Source organism: Monodon monoceros, unplaced genomic scaffold (assembly GCF_005190385.1).
Source record: "Monodon monoceros isolate NGI ecotype Baffin Bay Population unplaced genomic scaffold, NGI_Narwhal_1 Super_Scaffold_1, whole genome shotgun sequence".
Lineage (NCBI taxonomy): Eukaryota > Metazoa > Chordata > Mammalia > Artiodactyla > Monodontidae > Monodon > Monodon monoceros.
The window spans coordinates 16,791,380-16,810,937 of NW_021703765.1; the positions used below are offsets into that span (position 1 = coordinate 16,791,380).

General features: G+C 43.5%; 1 protein-coding gene across 1 annotated transcript in view; it reads right to left on the reverse strand.

The window, feature by feature from the left end:
* Positions 1-7,450: 7,450 nt before the first annotated feature.
* ST8SIA3 (ST8 alpha-N-acetyl-neuraminide alpha-2,8-sialyltransferase 3) overlaps positions 7,451-19,558 on the reverse strand; it is a 38,367-nt gene continuing 26,259 nt past the window's right edge. Inside the window, 5 exon segments of the mRNA XM_029217679.1 lie at positions 7,451-8,217; positions 10,736-11,293; positions 13,566-13,685; positions 15,081-15,554; positions 15,556-15,577. Of these exon segments, the coding sequence (XP_029073512.1) occupies positions 7,935-8,217; positions 10,736-11,293; positions 13,566-13,685; positions 15,081-15,554; positions 15,556-15,577 (1,457 nt within the window). The 3' untranslated portion in view covers positions 7,451-7,934.

Consider the following 19,558-nt stretch of genomic DNA (forward strand, 5'->3'; position numbering starts at 1 on the left):
TAGAATCTAGACCTGAGTGAATGTCTAGATCGGTGAAGTTCTGCTATGGACTTAGGTGACTGTCCTATGTGAGTAAATGAAGCAGCATTTGGTAAACCATGGTATTTTTGTTCTGTGTCCTGGGTGAATTTCAGTGCTAATTGCTGATATTCCGTGTTTGGATCTCAACCCGTCAATAAACCCCTGCCAGGGTTCTTGGCTGTAAGGCTGCATTCTGCCTAGTAAGGGCTTAGATCTGGATCTTGAAACGGGGTTAAAGAGTATTTCTCTCATGGATACCAATTATACTAAGTCTTGCAAAATGGTCTGGATTCTAGATTTCAGAGGGAAATCTCCCCTTCCTTTTTGAAAATAATTAAATGACTTTATTTCACCTACGTACATTGACCAAACCTCTGTCCCATTATCTACCAGATTTTCTCCCTACCCTCCCTAGCTAAAGATGTTATGGAGGTGGCTGGTTCCTCAATGCTGGTTTTTCTGTCGATTTATTCATCATAAAATGGGGGCTACTGTCAAATCCCTTCTGTTTGTAACTATGGACTTAACCTCTTTGGTGTCCAGAAAAGAGCCAGAGGATGAAGCCCTACTTTGTGCCCAGGCTCCATGCAAATCGTTCTGAATACAGAAGAAAACATTTTAACATGTACCTGACTCATTTAAAATAAAATGTAGTGTGTTAAGTATAGAGAAACAAGCTCATTTTGGTAACTGTTAAGAAGAACAGAAAACAGAGGCATACCCTGGCCTTTGGAACATAATATAGAAAATGTCCAAGTTGAGCTTCAAACATTCACAGTCTAGAAAGGTTTTACAGAACCTATAGGATATTTTACTACAGCAAGGAAAGCAGATTTGGTCCTTTATGATCTGTTTTTGATTGACTACATGCAGAATAAAAACCTATGGCCACTTATTGTATGTAAGGAATTAAGTACATTTTTTTTTCCAGCATTACCTTCCAAAGGACTTAATTAAACCCACCTAAGAATGACTTACATCAGAAAACCTTTAATTTGCAAACAAAGCTTGTTCTGTGGCTCACTAGGGTATCTGATTTCTAGATACTCAGGAAATAGGGCTTTCACTTATAACTAGTGGTGAGGAAGAAGGAAAGTCGTGCTCAATGCCCAGGGACTGCAGTGGCCAAATGTTTTCTGGTAGAGTTTTTTCAGGGTCCAGCCTTACACTAGCTTAGCTGAGGGCAAGGCATCATATGGTGCCTTCCTTTACAGTTTTCCCAGTAGTATTCTTATTTAGTGGTGTTTTTAGCCCACTAGGAATTTTCTGAGTGCAAATAAAGCCCAGCTGAGTGCATACTCAGGCTCCAGATATGGGCATGATGCTTAGCTGAGTGTCCCCCTGGTAAGGCAGAGACATTTGAACTACGAAGCCTCTCCAGGTGTAATGGGTCCAGGTAAGCATATTGGATGTGTTTTTTCCCCTGCTCCTTTGCAGGCACTAATTTCTGGATGCCTGTCAATCTTGTGCCAGAAGGTTGAGGAGAGGACAGAGAAAATTAGAGAACTGGGGAAACAGGCGATGGACTACAGGATGTAAGAAAAGATCAGCTAAACGTGGTTTCAACTGGCAGTTAAAGAATGTTTACCTGGAAGGTCAACTTTAGAAATCAGACAAGCCATGGCTAGTAATTTCCTAAGGTTCTGAGGGGTTTGTTGAGTGCTTCCTAAGAGTCATATGGCTAGGGAATGTTTTGAACACCTTAGGGCCCTTAGCCTCAAGGACCAATAATATACTAAAAATTAGTAGAACTGATCAAGGTGGAAATGCCTCTCTGTGCGGAGGGGTGGCCCTTGGGAGTCCCTCCAAAGCCACTGCTAGTCGTCCTATTTGGTATCACTGACTCAGAAATTGTTCAGGCAGTGCTGTGCTGGAGCCAGCTCATAGTGGCTCTTGAGAACATATTGTGACATTTTCAGCTGGTTGACATCAAGTTAGTAGTTTGAAATTGGCTATGATGAGAGTATTTACACCATGGAAACTGGCAAGTCCTACAGATCAGGGCTTCATCATTCTTCATAGCCAGTTGTTAAACATTTAGCAGCACACCAGAGAGCTAAAGCTGTCTCTTAACCCCACAGAAGGGAACTCAAAGGAGATCTTTAGTATCTCTGATGATTAAAGGCTTTGCATGTGCACAGCTATAGTAAGGAGCCTGGCCACAACTTCATTAGGATGGAGGCATCTCATTCAACAGAGGCTGGCACAAGGCAGCCAGTGCCAACTGGCCACCTCTCTTATACTCACTTGGTCTTAGAACTTTAGCTTCTTGATTTTTTTTCTTTTTTGACTGGTTTCATTTTAACCCGAAGATGTGTGCATTTGGGGCATTACCTGGGGGTTGAGAGATCAGACCACTTGAGGAATATTTTAGGCTCTGGGAATGACATCTAAGTAGAATCTGAATGAATTGTTTAACTTCCCTGTTTCTCAGTCTATCTATTTATAAATATGAGTGACCTGAGATCTGTCTCTTAGTTTGAAATATAGTGAAACATAAAGAGCTGGCCTTGAGGTAAAGTATGTTAAAGCTATGTTCCCCGCTCTGACTGTCTTCAGGCTTGCATCCATTCTGACTAAATTAACCAGTAACTGTTCACTTACGAATTAGTGACTGGTCAGTTTAGCCAAAATAGTTGAATGGTTAAGTCACTAAGACTGTGTCTATATTGCCCTGATAACTCCAGGGAACAGATCTGATACTAACTGCATGAAGAGTGATAAGCATTCAACTACTTTGGTCAACATGGCATACATGACTTTGCTCTATATTTTTGTTTCTCAAATTGTGGCCACAACAGAATCACCGGGGAATCTTTGTAAGCTGGGCTTATTCCAGGACATTCTGAGTCAGAGGTCTGGGGTGGGGAGCAGGGATTGTATTAGCTTCTCCTGTCATTCAGCTTTGCTTGTCGGACTGTGAGTCCATTGTAATTAACAACAAGAGAGTGAGCTTCACTGAGGATAAAAACATCTGTTCACACACATATATCTTCAATAATAAGTCATCACAATAAAAAGAAATTTTAAGAAATACTGCATAATACAATAATGACATTCTAAAATGTTTCCCATTTCAAATGTTATATCTATGTGGCAAAGCACTCAAAGTGTGAGAGAGGCATATTTAGTCATTTTGGTCCTTGGTATCAACTCACCTGTGGCCTTGATTAATTGGGCCACAGAGCCCAGACAGGTCCATCAGGTGGCCTAGGGGCTCTAAGTCCCCAGCACCTATGATCCTCCATCTGGGCTTTTCAGCCACATACACATAACCCCAACTTTCTTTGTAAGCAAAAGCATAGTTCTACACATTCAGGGAGAAGTAGAAGCTAAACAGAAACTTTTGCCTGGCACATTCAAACAACTGAGGGGAAAAGGACTTAAGGATCCAGAATTATACAGAAAATTGCTAAGTCTCTCATTTTGCACATGAAGACCCAGCCCAAATTATTCATTATTATTTGCACATCTTCTTAGCATATTGAACTAAATGCAATAACGTGGAGTCTGTTGTTGCAATTACTTATAATATGGGAGGCATTGACAAAATGTATTTTTATCTCAAGTGGCCTCAACTGAAAATCATACATATGGAGTAGTACATAACCATCTTCAGTATTCAACTTTTAAATTGTGTATACATATTACTAAAACACGATTTTATTAAGACGAATAGATTATTAGATAAGAGTCCATCTGTCAACTGGGAACTGTCAGTAACTGAATTGTGATTTACCAGATTTATCAGAATCATGATTTACCAAGTAGGTTTACTCATTTTAGGGGAGAATGTAGCTTATTACCAGTGGACTGTTGTATACCTAGGCAAGCATCTCCTTTTCCATTTTTCATTGAGAAATAATTTTTTTTTTGGTGGGGGGAGAATCTTTTTTCCTCTTTTACAGCTTTTATAACTTATTTTCTGTGTCTTGTGAACCCAAGACCATAATCACTTTCCCTTTGAACCCATTTTTATTTGATGCTGATAAGCCAAGAAGTACTAGATGAGGAGTCAGAATCCCTCCACTGATTTCCTGTGCAATCTTGGGGAAATCACTTAGCCTTTCTGTTTCTTCATGTCTCATTTGGAAAGTCAAGAATTAGGACTAGAGCTACTCAAAGGCTCTTCCATTTCCAGCGTCCTAGGGCTCTAGAATTCTGTCCCTGCTACCTTTGCCCTCAAGTCAACACCACTTTACTGTCTGTGAGTGTCTAATAATTAGTAATTTGCCCTAAGTCAGAAGAAATGCTCTTCCATTCCTCAGCTTCCCCACCAAGTTAGGTTACTCCTGGCACTCACATTCATGGATAACTGGAGGCCTGGGCACAAGGAGGCTGGGGGAGCCTCTTCTTTTGCACATCCTGGCTGGTAACCCCATGGTCAGTGCCTGACATCAAAGTTACACACAGACAGCACAGAGGTCACAGTCAGCACTGCTAGGCATATGCACTACTAAACGCACGGCACTTCTACAATGATCAAGGACAGTTAAGACACAGGAGCAAAGGCGGAGGAAGCCTAGATGTTTAATCGTCAAATATGGGGAATATTTTCTGGGTTTGGGAGGGATTCATAATACCACACCTTAAATCTGCCTCACCTGGATCTGCATGTCTGCACATGACACTCAGAACAACTGATGAAAACTGAGGGACTAGCATTAAACAGGTGGCTAAATGTTTGTGGTTTTTTTTCCTCTGCAAGTGAATTGGTCATTTGTATTGGTGTCATGTGTAGACAGACTTGGGGGCTTTATGGTGATATTTATTCCAATAGCTGGGGGTGGGCTCTGCCGTGAGTATCTGAAAAGAGGAAAGATTCTGACAAAAGGATGCACTTAACCTAGAACCAATAAAGCAAGGGCAATGCAAATGCCAGGGGTTTGTACCTGTAGCTGAATCAGGAGGGAGGACCCAAAAGGCCCGTCTGCCCAACTCCCTGCTCTTGACCACACAGCCCCGGGAGTTCTGCCTACTTACACCACTGCCTTTCTAACCTGGACTCCTGGGACCCACCAACTCTTTTGGTCATGACAGTGGTTATATAGGTTTAATCTTTGAAACCGTCTTTAAAAACAAGAAGAGTTTTTGTGTGATCAGCTAGAGGCTGCTTTTCTCTATGCTGGAACTGTAGGTCAAGGGCATAACTAACAATAAAAACAACAGTAAAAGCTGCCATGTAGTATTGAGTGCTGACTACATGCCGAAAACTGGGATCAATGCTTCACTCAAATATTGAATCTAATTTTTGCAAAAGGAGGATTTAGGCTGCATATAAAGAATTTATAAGAGAATTGTGGTTAACCACTATGGGAGGACTTGGGATTTTCTTCAGAGTGTTTTCAAGAAAAGGGAAGTATGGTCTTTTTGGATCAGCTCCCGGAAGTCCTACCTGGAAACAGGGGTTGAGCCTGATCTCTTAAGTTCTTCTAGTTCTGGGAGACAGGTCTGTTTCTTCAACATTTTAAGTTTTTTGAAAGTGATGGATGAAATGATGTTGGGAGATGGCAAAGTCCTCTCACTCTAGGTTAAAATGGAGCCAAGAGTGAAGTGAGATTTACAAAATCTCCCTGAACTTAAAAAAAAAAAATCCCCAAACTTGCCATTCTGATATCTAATTTAAATGGTCCACTAACAGACAATTAACTGGTTTTAGGGATTTTGGTCTTTTGCTCTTTTAACCTTCCTGGTTCAAAGTGTCTACATATTTATATTTAGTGAAATCTAATGGGCACATTGGCATTAAAACTCCAGAGGCAGAAGCTGGCTCATATAATATTGGCATTAATATCACTTAGCTGTAACCAAATGAACTAAGTGCTTAGGAAGAGCCAGCTAAACACTCCTGTCAGTTATCCATCTCTCAGTGACCCTAACAGAGAACAGCATGAGAACTGTAGTACTTTCCTCTTTAAAGTGATAGGGAATAAGCATGTGGTTTCGGTGCCCATCAAATTATACCATTGAACTTTAAAATGTTTTAAATATCTCTCCTTCTAATTATTTCAAGTTTTGATCTGTTTTAGTGTTTCCCATTTTAAAACATCTATTCCTGTTTTTTCTTGTCTGTTTGGATGATTGCCGTTCACACAACATTGTGAGATGCGTCACAATTGGTAACACGTTTGCACCTGTATGATTTTTCTTTCACTGGTTAGTACTGGATCTACGTAACCTGCTCTGATTAGCTTTCTGGAAAAAAATTAGAATAAAACCCCCCTTTAGGACCAGGCAGAACATGAGCATAAGGACTGAGTCTTTCCTTACTGAATTTGGTTTGATTTTAGGCGTGATGATACCTTCTCAAGGAGGGGCAGTGAGCTGATTACTGAACTATAGTAATTATTTGAAACGGTATTTGTAACATGACAAGCAATCTAGATGAAGATTTCTGGAAAAGAACAAGCTACCCCACCTCAGTGTATTATAAATGTGCTTGACTGGTATTTGGAAAGAAGAAAGAAACTCTTATTAAAATTTAACATCAACTTGGCCAGGCTTTGGGCTGAACTGGAAGAACAAAGTGCTGCTCACTGAAAAGCCAGGGACAGGAGTGATGGGATTTCTACTCCTAAGGCTGAAATAATGGAAAAGAGAACAGCGAGTGAATTCCTCTGCAGCAGGCCTATACATCTCCAATTCCAAGGGTTTATTTAGTACCAATCTTGCCACTACACGGTGGCTTTTCCTTTCGAAACGCTTAATTTGTAGGTGTAAAGATCCAATTTCCGTGGCAAGAGGGAGTATGTGGTGTCTACGATTGTCTTGAAGTTCTGGAGCAGTGCTGACGGACACAGTGATACTCAAGATGACCTCGCCTCAGTGCTATTCACATGGGGACCTGGCCAGCCTCAGAGCATCTACTCTGCTTTAACCCTGCTGGTTCTCAGAGGCCCTAATCATAGTTACAACACTTTAGGGGACATGGGATCCATAGCAACTTCTAAGTATTCTCCTTCCAGGTTCTTAAGCTGACTCCTTGCCTCTACATTCTGAGAGAATTCCCAGCCCAGTGCTCGGGTTGGGACTGTGGGAGGCACTAAACCCAGGCTGCAATGCCCTGCAGACGTGGCAACAAAATGATCTGCCATAACAGCCCTCACGCCAAGAGATGAGATGCTGCCCACGACCTAGGCTTTCTTCGTGGTAGTGAAAGATGCACTGTATTATACACCTCTGCTGCAGAATGACTTCACGGACTGGTGAGAACTTCATAAGAGGCATTTCTTATAAAGGTAATCATAAGGGGATCCCCATCATGATTTGCTCAGTTTGTCATGAAATATCAAAGTTACCCAGAGCCTTGAACATATCAATTACAGATGCAAGACATACAAGCAAAGCTATTTCAATAGGATTCCTAGCAAAAATATTAAACTCCACGGTGGCGGGGGGGGTCAGGGGGGGGGGTGGGGGGGGGGGGGGGAGAGAGAGAGAGAGAGAGAGAGAGAGAGAGACAATATACGCAAGCCAGTCTTTTATGTTATCATTTTAAAGAGTCTGATCCCACCCAGGCAAAACTGAAATCCTGCTCAAGTTGGCCAGAGGCCTCTGATTACGAGGACTGTATCTGAGCAAAGCTGCAGAAACTACAGCCCTAATCCTCATAAAAAACGGGAGGCAGTTTATTATTAAAATACAAACATGAAAATACTTCAGACCATTTCGTTAGCAGCATAGTTCCAAACGCAACATTCCTTTTATCAATCAAGTTTAAGTCAGGTGGCTTCCAAGCATCTGTCCTGCTAAGACCCTTAAAAGAGCAGTGCAAAAGGGGGAGAGAAGACATCTTTCCTTTCAAGTGGCAGACCACCCTTATAAGACATTCTCTAGGGCTCTATTCTGTAGACTATTCAGTGTGAGTTGGGGCACTTTTAAATCAGCCATTTGGCACTTCCTGTTCGCAGTTCCTAGGCACAGCGTGACAGAGTCAGCTTGGTGAGCCCTTCCCCGTGCATTCGGTACAACAGCTGAAACTCAGCAGGCAGCTGGTGGGACTCCTGCCACTTGGTAGTAAATTTGGTTCCTTTTTTGTCATAGTAATGGTATGGAAGATCTTCCCTTGTGTTGGGGTCAAATCCAAAAGGCCAAAATCCATACAAGTGGATCTCTTCACATATTGCTGACGCAAGGGTGTACATGAGAATACCTGTGCTCAGCCGTTTGGGTGACAAATGTTTGTTTTTCCAGTACCTGTGGAACAATAAGTACAGGTGGATTCAGAGGCCAGTGTTGAAGGTTCTGGTCAGACGGGTCACTGTGACTGGTTTGGGAAGTGAATTTATCCAGGTAACTTAACCAGTACTTGCTTTGAATCTTTTAGACCACGGAACACCTCAGGGTAGGACCGGCTACATAATTTGTGAGACCCCGTGCAAAATGAAAATGTGGGCCCTTTATTGAGAATTTCAAGAGGGCAACAGCAGAGTATTAAACCAAGCGTCGGCCTTTCTAAGCGTGGGCTCGTGTGTTACTATAGAAGTCACACATGTTTGAAGCCATCCCTGCTCTGGGTTGTCCTAAAGAGTGGTGTCTCTGACTCAGTGGTGGTGCCATAAAAGCCCACCAGTGAGAATGACTATGCTTCTCACACATAAAGGGCCCTTGGGCTAGGGAGGAGGTTGTTTAGTCAAAGGGGACCTCCTCTGTTACTTCCTTATCCAAACTTAGAGATTAAATCTGTCTTCTTGGGTTTGGAAAGATTGTAGGGCCTTATTTTTTTTCTACCCGCTCATAAAAAAATCACATTCCCTGTTCCTTTGTCTTAACCAAACGCTCCCAAGCCCTTCTTTGGCGTGCCAGAACCTAAAAAAAGTATTTACACACTTTCCGAATTTTAAAAAATGCTAAATTATGGTTGTTTCTTCCACGTTTAGATAGTAATTTCAAGCCTTCCTACCTAAACTGCCAAATATCTGAGACTGCTGTGGAGTGAGGGTGTGTGTGTGTGTGTGTGTGTGTGTGTGTGTGTGTGTGTACGCACACACGTGTGCCTTTATGACTGGCTGTGCAGGCATAATCAAACTGTTCATGAATCAGGTTTTCATGGACTGTACTTCCTCCAAGTTTTCATTGAACCAGCATGTTCAAGCCCGAGCTGTTGAAAGGCTGGGGGCCAGGTGGGCCACACAGGCCGCTTCCTGAAGGTTCTATCACATGCAGTTCCTTCTTCACTACCTGAAGGCTTCATGTGGCCATTTCCCTTCCAGGTGAAATTCAGAAGTTCAGTCTTTGTTTTAATATTCTTACCTAAGGAGTTAGAATGGCTTCTGATGTTTCTTTTGGTACAGCTGTACTTAAATAGAACAAGAGGGGAGCAAAACGATGGTCAAAAGACCACAGGGCAGGTTGGCAGGAGGCCTGGCTTCTAATTCTGGTTCTGCCCATTTTGGGCAGTGATGTTGGGTAAATAACTCGTTCTTTGTACCTCAGTTAATGTATCTTTAAACTTAGGAGTTGGGTTATATCACCTCTAAAGAAGGTAACCATACATCCTGCGAAACTGGAACAGTCCCAGTTTTTGCCTATTGTCTTTGTTGTAATTCTTAATAGTGCCCTTTTTCTTTCAAAGAAAAGGTTCCAGTGAGCACTGTAAATTCTGGCATCACCCTACCTGTTAGACACATACCGGCTGACTACACAAGAATTCCTCCTTATATGAGAGGTCAACTACACAGATCTTAAATTTGGAAGGCTTTAGAGGACTACAGAATACACTACTATGTACCCATCTACCATGGGATACAGTCCTTGTTTACCAGACCTCCTAGAACCCACTCTAACTTGCAGTAACACCTGGACAGGACGTTAGGACACTGGGGCTGCTCGCATAGGGGAAATTAGAGTTGAGGCAATTTCCTCAGATTATTTAAAGAAAAAATTCTGCAATTAATCTTCCTTTATAAAATGCCCTGCATTTTACAAATGCCTGCTCCCAATTCTGGCTGCTTATTAGAATCAGCCGGGGAGTTATTAAGACATACCAAGTGCCTGAGCCTCTCTCCTCCCCCACCAGACAAATTACATTAGAATCTCTTGAATTAGAGCCCAGGCAAGAGTATTTTTTATATCTCTCCAAGTGATTCTAAGGTACAGCCAGAGTTAAGACTCATCGGACTGGACGAAAATATTGCATCCTGGTTAATCAGTCTTTCAAATTACAAGGGATAACGATGAGCTGATAAAATACTTTTCACATGTTTTGGCACTCAAATCTTGAATTATAAAAGCAGATTATACAATTTTGATTTGTCTAGGTGGTTTTCTAATCTTGGACATCTAACAAACACCCTAATATCAAATAAAAAGGAACATTTAAAGTCGATTCATCTTTAAAAAAAACCAATTGATTTGTCCACTTTAGTCATTGGCATTATTGGGACATGGCTATCCATTCAAAGAAAATTATTGATTTGTGGTGATTTCCATGACTGCTTGTTAGGCTTACCACCAAGGAAGGGGACAGGGAATGGAGAGGAGAAGCTGACGAAGCACCAGTCCCTCCATTTGACACTTGGTTACCAGCTGAGGTAGGAGACTGAACTTCTTACCTAGAATGATCCATTCATTCATTACAAAACATAAGCGTTCATTCTAAGGTACTAAGCTAACCGCAACAACTAACTAATCAGTTCGCTACCACCCCCAAGAGATTACAATATTGATTTGCCATCTGGTAGGGTATGAGTTAAAGGCAATAAAATATACACACCTGTTGACATGTTGCATTATATTTCCAGGCCAAGCCAGTTGGACCTTTAACTGACCTCTGTGTTCAACAAAAAAGTCAACTAGTGTCCTGGTAACAGTTGCTGAAGTGTGGAAGAAAAATGCAGGGATCCAAAGAATGGCCCCATCGAGCTTTTTTAAACTGAGAAAAAAGTTGTTACGGTCCTGAATGGTCAAAAGATTGTTGTAATATTTTTCCAGGATGCTGGGGTTGAAGGTGGTAAGGTTGGTTTTCCTTCCAACATCTCTTTGGAAGGCCTCCGTAGGGGCAAAATTGCAACGGAAAACAAAATCTGACTTATCTATTTGTTGTCCACACCGGCTCCCTGTCAGGATCCCACTATTTCCAACCACAGCACAAATATTATAATGCTTATTCACAATGGGTGACACATCTGGAAGCAGCGATCGGAAGTTATTACTAATAGAGAAAACATATTTATGGCTGGAATAATCATAGTGCATCAGTTGTCCAATCCGAACACTATTCTTGGTCAAAGAAAAATTTTTTATTACATCGACATGCTGAAGAATTTCTTGCCTAAAATAAAAAGAAATTCATTAAATATATCCCATTCAAAAGAACTGATTTTCCATCTTATGTCTTATGCTATTTCATTTAGACAAGAACCATAGGCACTGAACCCAAGAAAGATTATACATTCATAATTGAAGGAAGAACTGCTTCAGAATTTACAAACATGTGCTAGTCTCTCAAATTCTGGGTATAGTCCTTTGAAGCTTGTAAATGTTGTAATTTATGGTTTTTAGCTGCCAATTCTTTGGTTTTCTGCTCTACCTGAAAAGTGTATTTGATCAAGGGGGAGGCATAGGCTAAACTGTGTCAGAAAATACAGGGAGACAATTTACACAGGCCCCAAAGAGCTCACATTAATGCACAAACATTGGTGGCTAAAAGTTTGTAACTAGGGACTACTTGTTTGCTATTGGACTGCAGCATTCAAGGAATATCAAACATCACTGGTGTCCAAATAAGAGGCAAACAGATATGAGTCAGTATGGTACTAACTATTATTAAGATATGAAAATGGTAATAGCAGTGGGTGTAGTTGAATATTTAATAGAAATGAGATGATAATCTCATTAATGTCCTTTAAATAATGAAAAAGGAACATTTTTCTACTTGATTATATAGAAACCCATTTAAGTTAGAGAAACCTAATTCTTAGAAAAAGAAGCTATTGTAAATCCTGAAAATGTGTGCATATTCTAAGAATTCAGAGGATAAACAAGGCAAGGGTGATACTTAGTACTAATTTCTGGTTGCTTTCATGTTGAGCATTAAGTGTAATTAAGCGTATCCTCTTAAAGTCTCTGCTATTTAAAATATTTAAGAGACACCGGTCATATGTTACTCTTCTAGTAGGTTCTTCAGTTCTAAGAAACCACATTGAACCTCCTGGGTCTTTTGCCTAAAAAAAATAGCAGGAATGAAACTAAATGCTTTGCATATCATCATTTTACCTGGAATCCTATTTTTTAAAAATTACTTCATTTGACAAAATACAGAGAAACATAAACTGAAAGCTTTAAGCCAGAACTTCCAAAGTTACTAACAGTGTTCATTACAAACTGTTACAAAGGTAAAGTAAGTTTAAAGTGATACTGGGAAAGTTAATTAAAGCTTACCTAAATGGATTAAAAGGAGGGAAGTTTTGAGAAGGCAATATTGTTCTAACTGGTTATTTGGGTCACATGGCCTAGTGTGGGAAGAATATTTTTATTGAGTCAGAAATATGTTTGGGGAAAAGGTATACTGTATTCGACCCATGAAAAATTTCTGGGCTGTCTATAAAATTAATATTGGATTAAAACCACAAAAGTAAAAAAAAAACTTCAGAGTTTTAGAATTAATCAATTATTGTCATGGACTAACTTCTAATTAATGTTTAAAAATTTTTAACCATACTCATGTGACTGTGTGTCAACCTTTCAAGTAAATATTTTCATGACACCATGGATAGCTACTGAATTTGTTTTAATTCCATCATTAGATTAAAATAAAAGAGTGCAATAACTAGAAATTCTATGACCAAAACACAACACCCTAAATAGAGTGGTAAAATAAGTATTTGTAAAATAAGTATTCATACCCCTAATGAATACACTAGATGGCTCACATTCCATTTAGCAGCATAATAATCCCACCAAAGAGGAAGGAGAAATGACTTATCTGGAATTGCTAAGAGTTGACCAGATATCACTGAGGAGAATAAATACTTTTGTATAAATCTCATCCTTCTTCCCCCACCTCCAAAAAACAAAACAAAACAAAAACCCACACACATAACACAAAAACTCCTTCATGTATAAATGAAGCTGCTACAAGACAATTAAGAACAATGTTGGGTAGCTTTTACAATATGTTAAAAGCTATAAAAATTTAATGAGAAGAAACACGTAAAAAACCCAAACCATAAAATACCTGCATATATTTGGGCAGAGATTTTCACTAGTAATTTGTTAGGGATGAAGTGTAGTGTCTTCTGTGTTTCAGTGGGACAATACTTTTTTACTTTATTTAAAAAATTTTATTTCTAGTCAGGGAATGAAAATGCATTGCATGGTATTTTTGTACTTAACTTTTTTTTTTTTTTTAAATAAATGACTTTGGCAGTATTAGCCATAATGTTAACTAATCAGCCTTTGTTCAGTCAGGCCAAGAAGACAATGCAAATACACCTCGGGTTGGGGGGGGGTGTAGATTTTTGTTGTTTTGTATTATTTCGTTTTGTTTTGTTTTTGAGCTCCAGAATTCAGAACACCTTTTGGATCTTTTCCCCCTATCCTACCTTTGATGTAAAAACGCTGTCCGATTAAATGTCCACTTAGGTCTGGCTTGGAGTTCATGAGTCAGAGAATGCGGAAAGGGCACAAATGACGGATCTAGAAGCTTCAGCGCAAACTGTGACCTGGAGAGGAGTATGAGTACACAGACAAACGTGCTGGCCTCAGCTAGGGGAAGCCAAGGTAGCCATTAAAGTCCAGCCGGTTGGGAGCGGGGCAGGGATGGGGGGGCGGCTGGAACACGTACTGGCTACATCCCGCCCCAGAGACCCTTCTCATCTGGTCCACCTTCTGTCCCCACACACACCCGGGAGGAAGAAAGAAAACGAGGGAAATCCGTCTCCATTGTCCATCCCTGCGGGTGCGGGAAGGACCATAAAATGGCCGTCTTACGGAGAGCAGGGGCGGGAACCCGGCGCTCTGCTAGAAACGGATGCGCAGAGAGGACCAGGGAGTCAGCACCGCGGACAGCGGCCGCACCACTGCTAGCCCTACCCGCGCCGCCCCCGCGGTCCGGCCGGATTGATTTTTGTAGAACGGACAGATGAACCGGAGACCTAGGGGAAGGCTGGGGGTGGCTCCTTCCTTAACCTCTTCCTTCCCGATCCTAGGTCTGGTTTCACTCCCTGTCCCCTGACTGGGGACCCCCCTGGAGGCCGCTGGCCAGCTCCACTCCTCTGCCCAGGTGGGGTTTCTCTAGGTTTCGCGTTCTGGCCTGGCCTGGGCCACAGGGTGCACTCTGTATTTCCTACCCGCCCCTCAGAGGCTCTGCTGGGGGAGCTCCTAGGGGGGCACACTGGGGCAGAGGCTCTCGACGAGCTGCGCCAAGCTTCGCCCGGAGCCTTCTCAGTCCTGCCTTGCGCCCGTTGGTGACTTGGAGCTGGGATGAGGGTAGGCGGCCCTTAGGAGGCTCGCTTCCCGCAGAGGGCGGGGGAATTGCAGAAATCCCGGAAAGGCGGGGGGGCGATGGCGCGGTGTGCGGGGGAGGGAGGGAAGGATGGAGGTCGAATACCCCAGGGGCTTCCGGAGAACAGACCCGCGCATCATCTGATGGGGTGAAGGGTTGGGGAGAGGAAAGGAGGAGAGCGCAAGAGGAGTCTGGCGCCTGCGCCATTAAATCGCCCCGGACCGCCCGGAGCCCAGCCGTGCAGTCTGCGGACAGGGGCGCGGGGTAGGCACTCACCTAACGCATGTCCATCTCTCCATGCCCCTTCCCAAATACACACAAGGCCTCTCCCTCCACCATCATTCTCCTTAAACCCTCCCCCCATTTTTGAAATGGGGGAAGGGATGCCGAAGAAGAATACGAGAATGCAATCACATTGATTAGGACAACGGCTTTTAGGGGCTCTGGGTTAAAAAAAAGCACGGGAGGGGTAGTGGTGTAAGAATCAGAGAGATGAATGGAAGGACCACGCAGTTTTCTTGCCCAAAGTGTCTCGGAGAAGGCAAAACACCCTCCTCTGACCTCCCGCCCCCATAAACCAGATACCTGAGGGCACTCAGAGGCCCGCACTCACCGGAATCCCGCGTGGAACATGTACATTCGGGGCGCCCCCGGGTTGGCATACTTGGGAGTGGTGAAGATGTTCTCCTTTTTCAGGGACACGTAGCTGATGAGCGATAAAATCAGCAGGGCGACGCTGAGCATAACCAGCCCCAGCACACTGGCGACCCGGGCCATTTTGCAATTTCTCATCCCGGGCTGTGTTGGGATCAGGAAAAGCGGGGAAAGCGGTCCATTGAGCGGCCAGCAGCTCGCTGGCGTGTCAGTGTGTGTGAGTGTGTGTGTGAGTGTTCGCGCGCGCGTGTCAGCGTATGTGCCGGGGGGGTGGGGTGGGGAGGGAACCGAGCAGGGGAGCCGCGGAGGGCCAGGGCGTAGGGGCGGGCAGGAGCCCCAGAGAGAAGCCAGGCCCCCAAGGCAGGGGCAAGCGGGCCAGGAGGCTGAACAGGAAGATGGAGGGTCTGCGCGGCGGCGTGGCGATGTAGCTGCGCGCCGTGCGTCTCCGACCGCCGGCTCAGGCTCCCCAGCGCGTTTCCAGCGAGGCTGCCGTCTCCTCTGCAGCCTGCAAGATAAATGTGATTGGAATAACGTTACAGTTCGATCTAAGCACAGGATTTAATTAATGAACTCTCATCTCCCAAATAACCGGGGGAGGGGCGGAAGAGGGAGGGATGAAGGGGAGGTGGCAGAGGGAGGGGAATTGAGGCTGGAAGGCTGCAGCCCACGTCTATGGCCTTCCCAGCTGAGGGTGCGGGCGAGGAGGTGTCTCTGGCCAGACAGAGGCCCAAACTTCGTTCAATGGACAATTCAATACATTATCGTGGAATATAGAGATAAATAACTGGAGTTGCTGTCCTGGAGGATCACAGCAGCTGGGTGCTTATGAGATGCATTGAGAGTGGTTTTAGAAGTAGAGATTTAGAAGCTTCTCTCCTCACCACAGAGCACAGCCCCGGGCCCCACGGATCAGCACCTGCCCCAACACCCCAGCAAGGAAGCCCTAAATAGCGGCTGGGCCTTGTGAGCGCTTAAAACCTCCTTGGAATCTTCCGTAATCTCTCCCGTATCTGCTTCCTATGCCCAGTGCATGCTACGCTTCTCTCTAAAAGATGGGTGGTGCCTAGCAGAGTTGTAAGGTGAGCTGTGAGTGTGGAGGGCCCGGCTTCCCCTCCCTTTCCTCCCAGTGTCTGACTCCCAGCACCCTGCACGTAGACAACCAGCATGCCCCAGAGGTAACCAGGATGGAGCAGTTCCCTCTGATTAAACTCTCCATTGCCCACTTTTCTGACTCATCCCTGTGGCCAGGCCTTCAGGATGGGCCACTCAACTTTGCCCTGAAGCTTAGCTTAGCGTAGACCAGGAGCTGGGGCATCATAAACCTCTGTCCATTATAAATGCCCAGAACTCCCTTTTGGAGGAACTTAGGAACCAAGTAAGAGATGCTGCCTCCGAGGGTGGAAGGAAAGCTCACTGCCTAACACTTTGTGTTGCTGTTTCAATTTGTTTTAGCATATTCACATGTTATCTGTTTTAATATACATTGGAAATAAAAGTTAATTCATTTTCGGTCATGCTGTTGGATGCTCAGAAGGCAATCTACACGTTTCTTTAGCTCTGTCCTTTGCAAGTAACTTGTGACGTCTTCCCCCTAGCTTTACCCTTGGCCTGGTCCTCCCAGGACAGTAAGCACTAAGGAAAGAAAGAAGCTGGAGGTGAGAAATCGGCCTTCAGGAGCCTTTTCCAATAAAGCAAGTTGATGTTTTCCAAGGTGGCTATGATTTCTTTCTCTCTTGAACTTCTGGTTTTATGGGCTTTGGTGGACCTGATGTTATGGTCTGTCTGTGGGCTATGAATTCTTCAAAGCAGTGAGCTCCTGGGCTGTAAGCTCCTGCAGATCCAGGACCATGTCTTCTTCTGCCCTGTTTCTGCATACTCCCTGCATACTGTCTATGGAGAGGCATGCTTAATAAGTGTTTGAGGACCTAATGAGCTCCCTGTGAAACACGTCTGGTTGTGGACAGCAGTGCACAGAATGCAGCTGTCTTTTTCCATTGGAACAGAGAGTTAGTAATTTTGCACCTACTCAAGATATTTTATATCAAAATCTAAAAATGTAGGTTAAGAGGACACAATCTTTTCCCCATGGGACTTTTTAACTATGTAAAAATTTTAGAGAAGTCTTACATGTCCACGCATGATGAATACTTGAAGCATATTTTTTAATAAATACTATTTTTTTAAAAAGAGCTCATATGAATATAGTGTAAAATGCCAAAGGGAATAAGATCTTATGAGAGCTGTCTGGGAATTACACATATTGGGAAAACTCTTCTTGAACAAGAAGTAGAGGGACACACCGTGGAGGCCAGAGTACTGGTTACAGCTCCAGGCTCTGAAGTCAGCAGACTGGACCTCAAACGCTGACTCTGTGACCTTGGATAAGTTGTCAGCATCTCTGTGCTTCAAGCTCCTTATCTACATAACTGAAATAAAAACCTCCCAGGATTTTGGGGAAAATTAAACAAGGCATGTAAAGTCCTAGGTACAGCTCCTGGCTTGTATTAAGCAGTTAATAAATATGAGCTAAACAGCTTGGGCAAGTTGTTAGTGTCTTTCTCTGACCCCATAAATATCCTGCTTCAGAATGCATAGAAAAGGATGTACTTGGTGAGGCATCTTCCTACGGAAAATGACAAAGATCGAGAAGCTCTTTGGTTCTCTTACAGCATTACAGGCTTTCCTGGAACATATGATATGGACTCATTCTGCCTGGATTTAAAAGCTGATGTATTACTTATGCTCAGCACACCTCTGCGAGCCCTCTAAAGAAAGTCCTGCTAGGATAATTCCCATATTGCATATGGATCACTGACGGTCATGTGATGTAAAGGAACCAAATTAGCCAGAAAGTAAACAGGCACGCAGGAATCCTATGCCAGGCCTGAGGGTGACGATGGATTGCTCAGTAATTACCAGAGGAAAACATCTTGGGAATGCTGCTTCACAGAGTAACGGCAGCTACTGAATATGGTATTTTTCAGGCCTGGGATTATAGCGACTTAGTAAATTAAAAAAGAGGGTACTTTTACAAAATATCACTTTTTCAGATTTCATTGGAAACCAGACCTCTATAGTAGTTCAGGAGGGCAAATACAAGAAATACAGAAATGGAAGACTCCTTTGACTTAATATTTTCTAGGGGAGTTTTTTTTTTTCTTTTTTGCGGTACGTGGGCCTCTCACCGTTGTGGCCTCTCCCGGACCGGGGCACGAACCCGTGTCCCCTGCATCGGCAGGCAGACTCTCAACCACTGCGCCACCAGGGAAGCCCTAGGGGAGTTGTTATTTTTGCATACAAGTACTTTCCCACTTTTTGTTTGCAAAAAGTACCCACATTTTGCAAACATGGCTCTGTTGCCCTGTGTAGTTCTTCACCAACCCATGTATAGCTCCTCACCAACCCATACCTACCAAGAATAATTTATAGGCACCACTTGGATGGGAAAGCTGGGAGGGATAGTGGCCCCACTATCATTCATTCATTTATTTCTGTTTTTTTTCCCATCAATTCATTAAATCAAATGTGTTGGTTGTCAGACACTCTGATATGCAGACTCAGGGGTTATAAAATTATTCTTGACCTCATAATGCTCATGGTCTTGTGAGGGGAGAGAGGAGTAAGCATTCTGGCAGTACTATGTAACTGGGTTATAAACTGTGTCTGGAGAGGTTGGTGGTGGGGTTCTTCATAGAGGGCAACCTCTGAGCTGGATTTTAAATCATGAGTGGGGTTCATTAGGTAAAGAAGTTTAGAAAGGATGTCCCAAGTAGAGGGAAAACAGGAGGCAGGGAAGATTATGGTGGGCTTGGGGAACAGCAAGAGTGTGAGTTGACTGCCACAAAGAAGAGCCCACGAAGGCTCCTGATGAGATGCCGTATCTTCAGCAGTGCTGTTCAGAACTGTCCAAAGTTTGTAGAGAGGAACCAGTCAATCGCATTTGAACCGAATGGGTGTAGGAGCAGCTGGAGTCAGGCCCACGGAGAGATGGAAACAGCGACTGCTCACGTGGACGTCAGCTGATGTGTCCAGGGGCCCGCCAGCCTGTTTTGTGCCTTAATTTATGAATGAAAAAAATTGACCATTTTCTGTTATGAAACATTTTAAAAATTTTATTTATTTATTTATTTATTTATGGCTGTGTTGGGTCTTCGTTTCTGTGCGAGGGCTTTCTCTAGTTGTGGCAAGTGGGGGCTACTCTTCATCGCAGTGCGCGGGCCTCTCACTATCGCGGCCTCTCTTGTTGCAGAGCACAGGCTCCAGACGCGTAGGCTCAGTAATTGTGGCTCACGGGCCTAGTTGCTCCGTGGCATGTGGGATCTTCCCAGACCAGGGCCCGAACCCGTGTCCCCTGCTTTGGCAGGCAGATTCTCAAACACTGCACCACCAGGGAAGCCCTATGAAACATTCTTGAATAAGGCATCATGGAGTTGACTT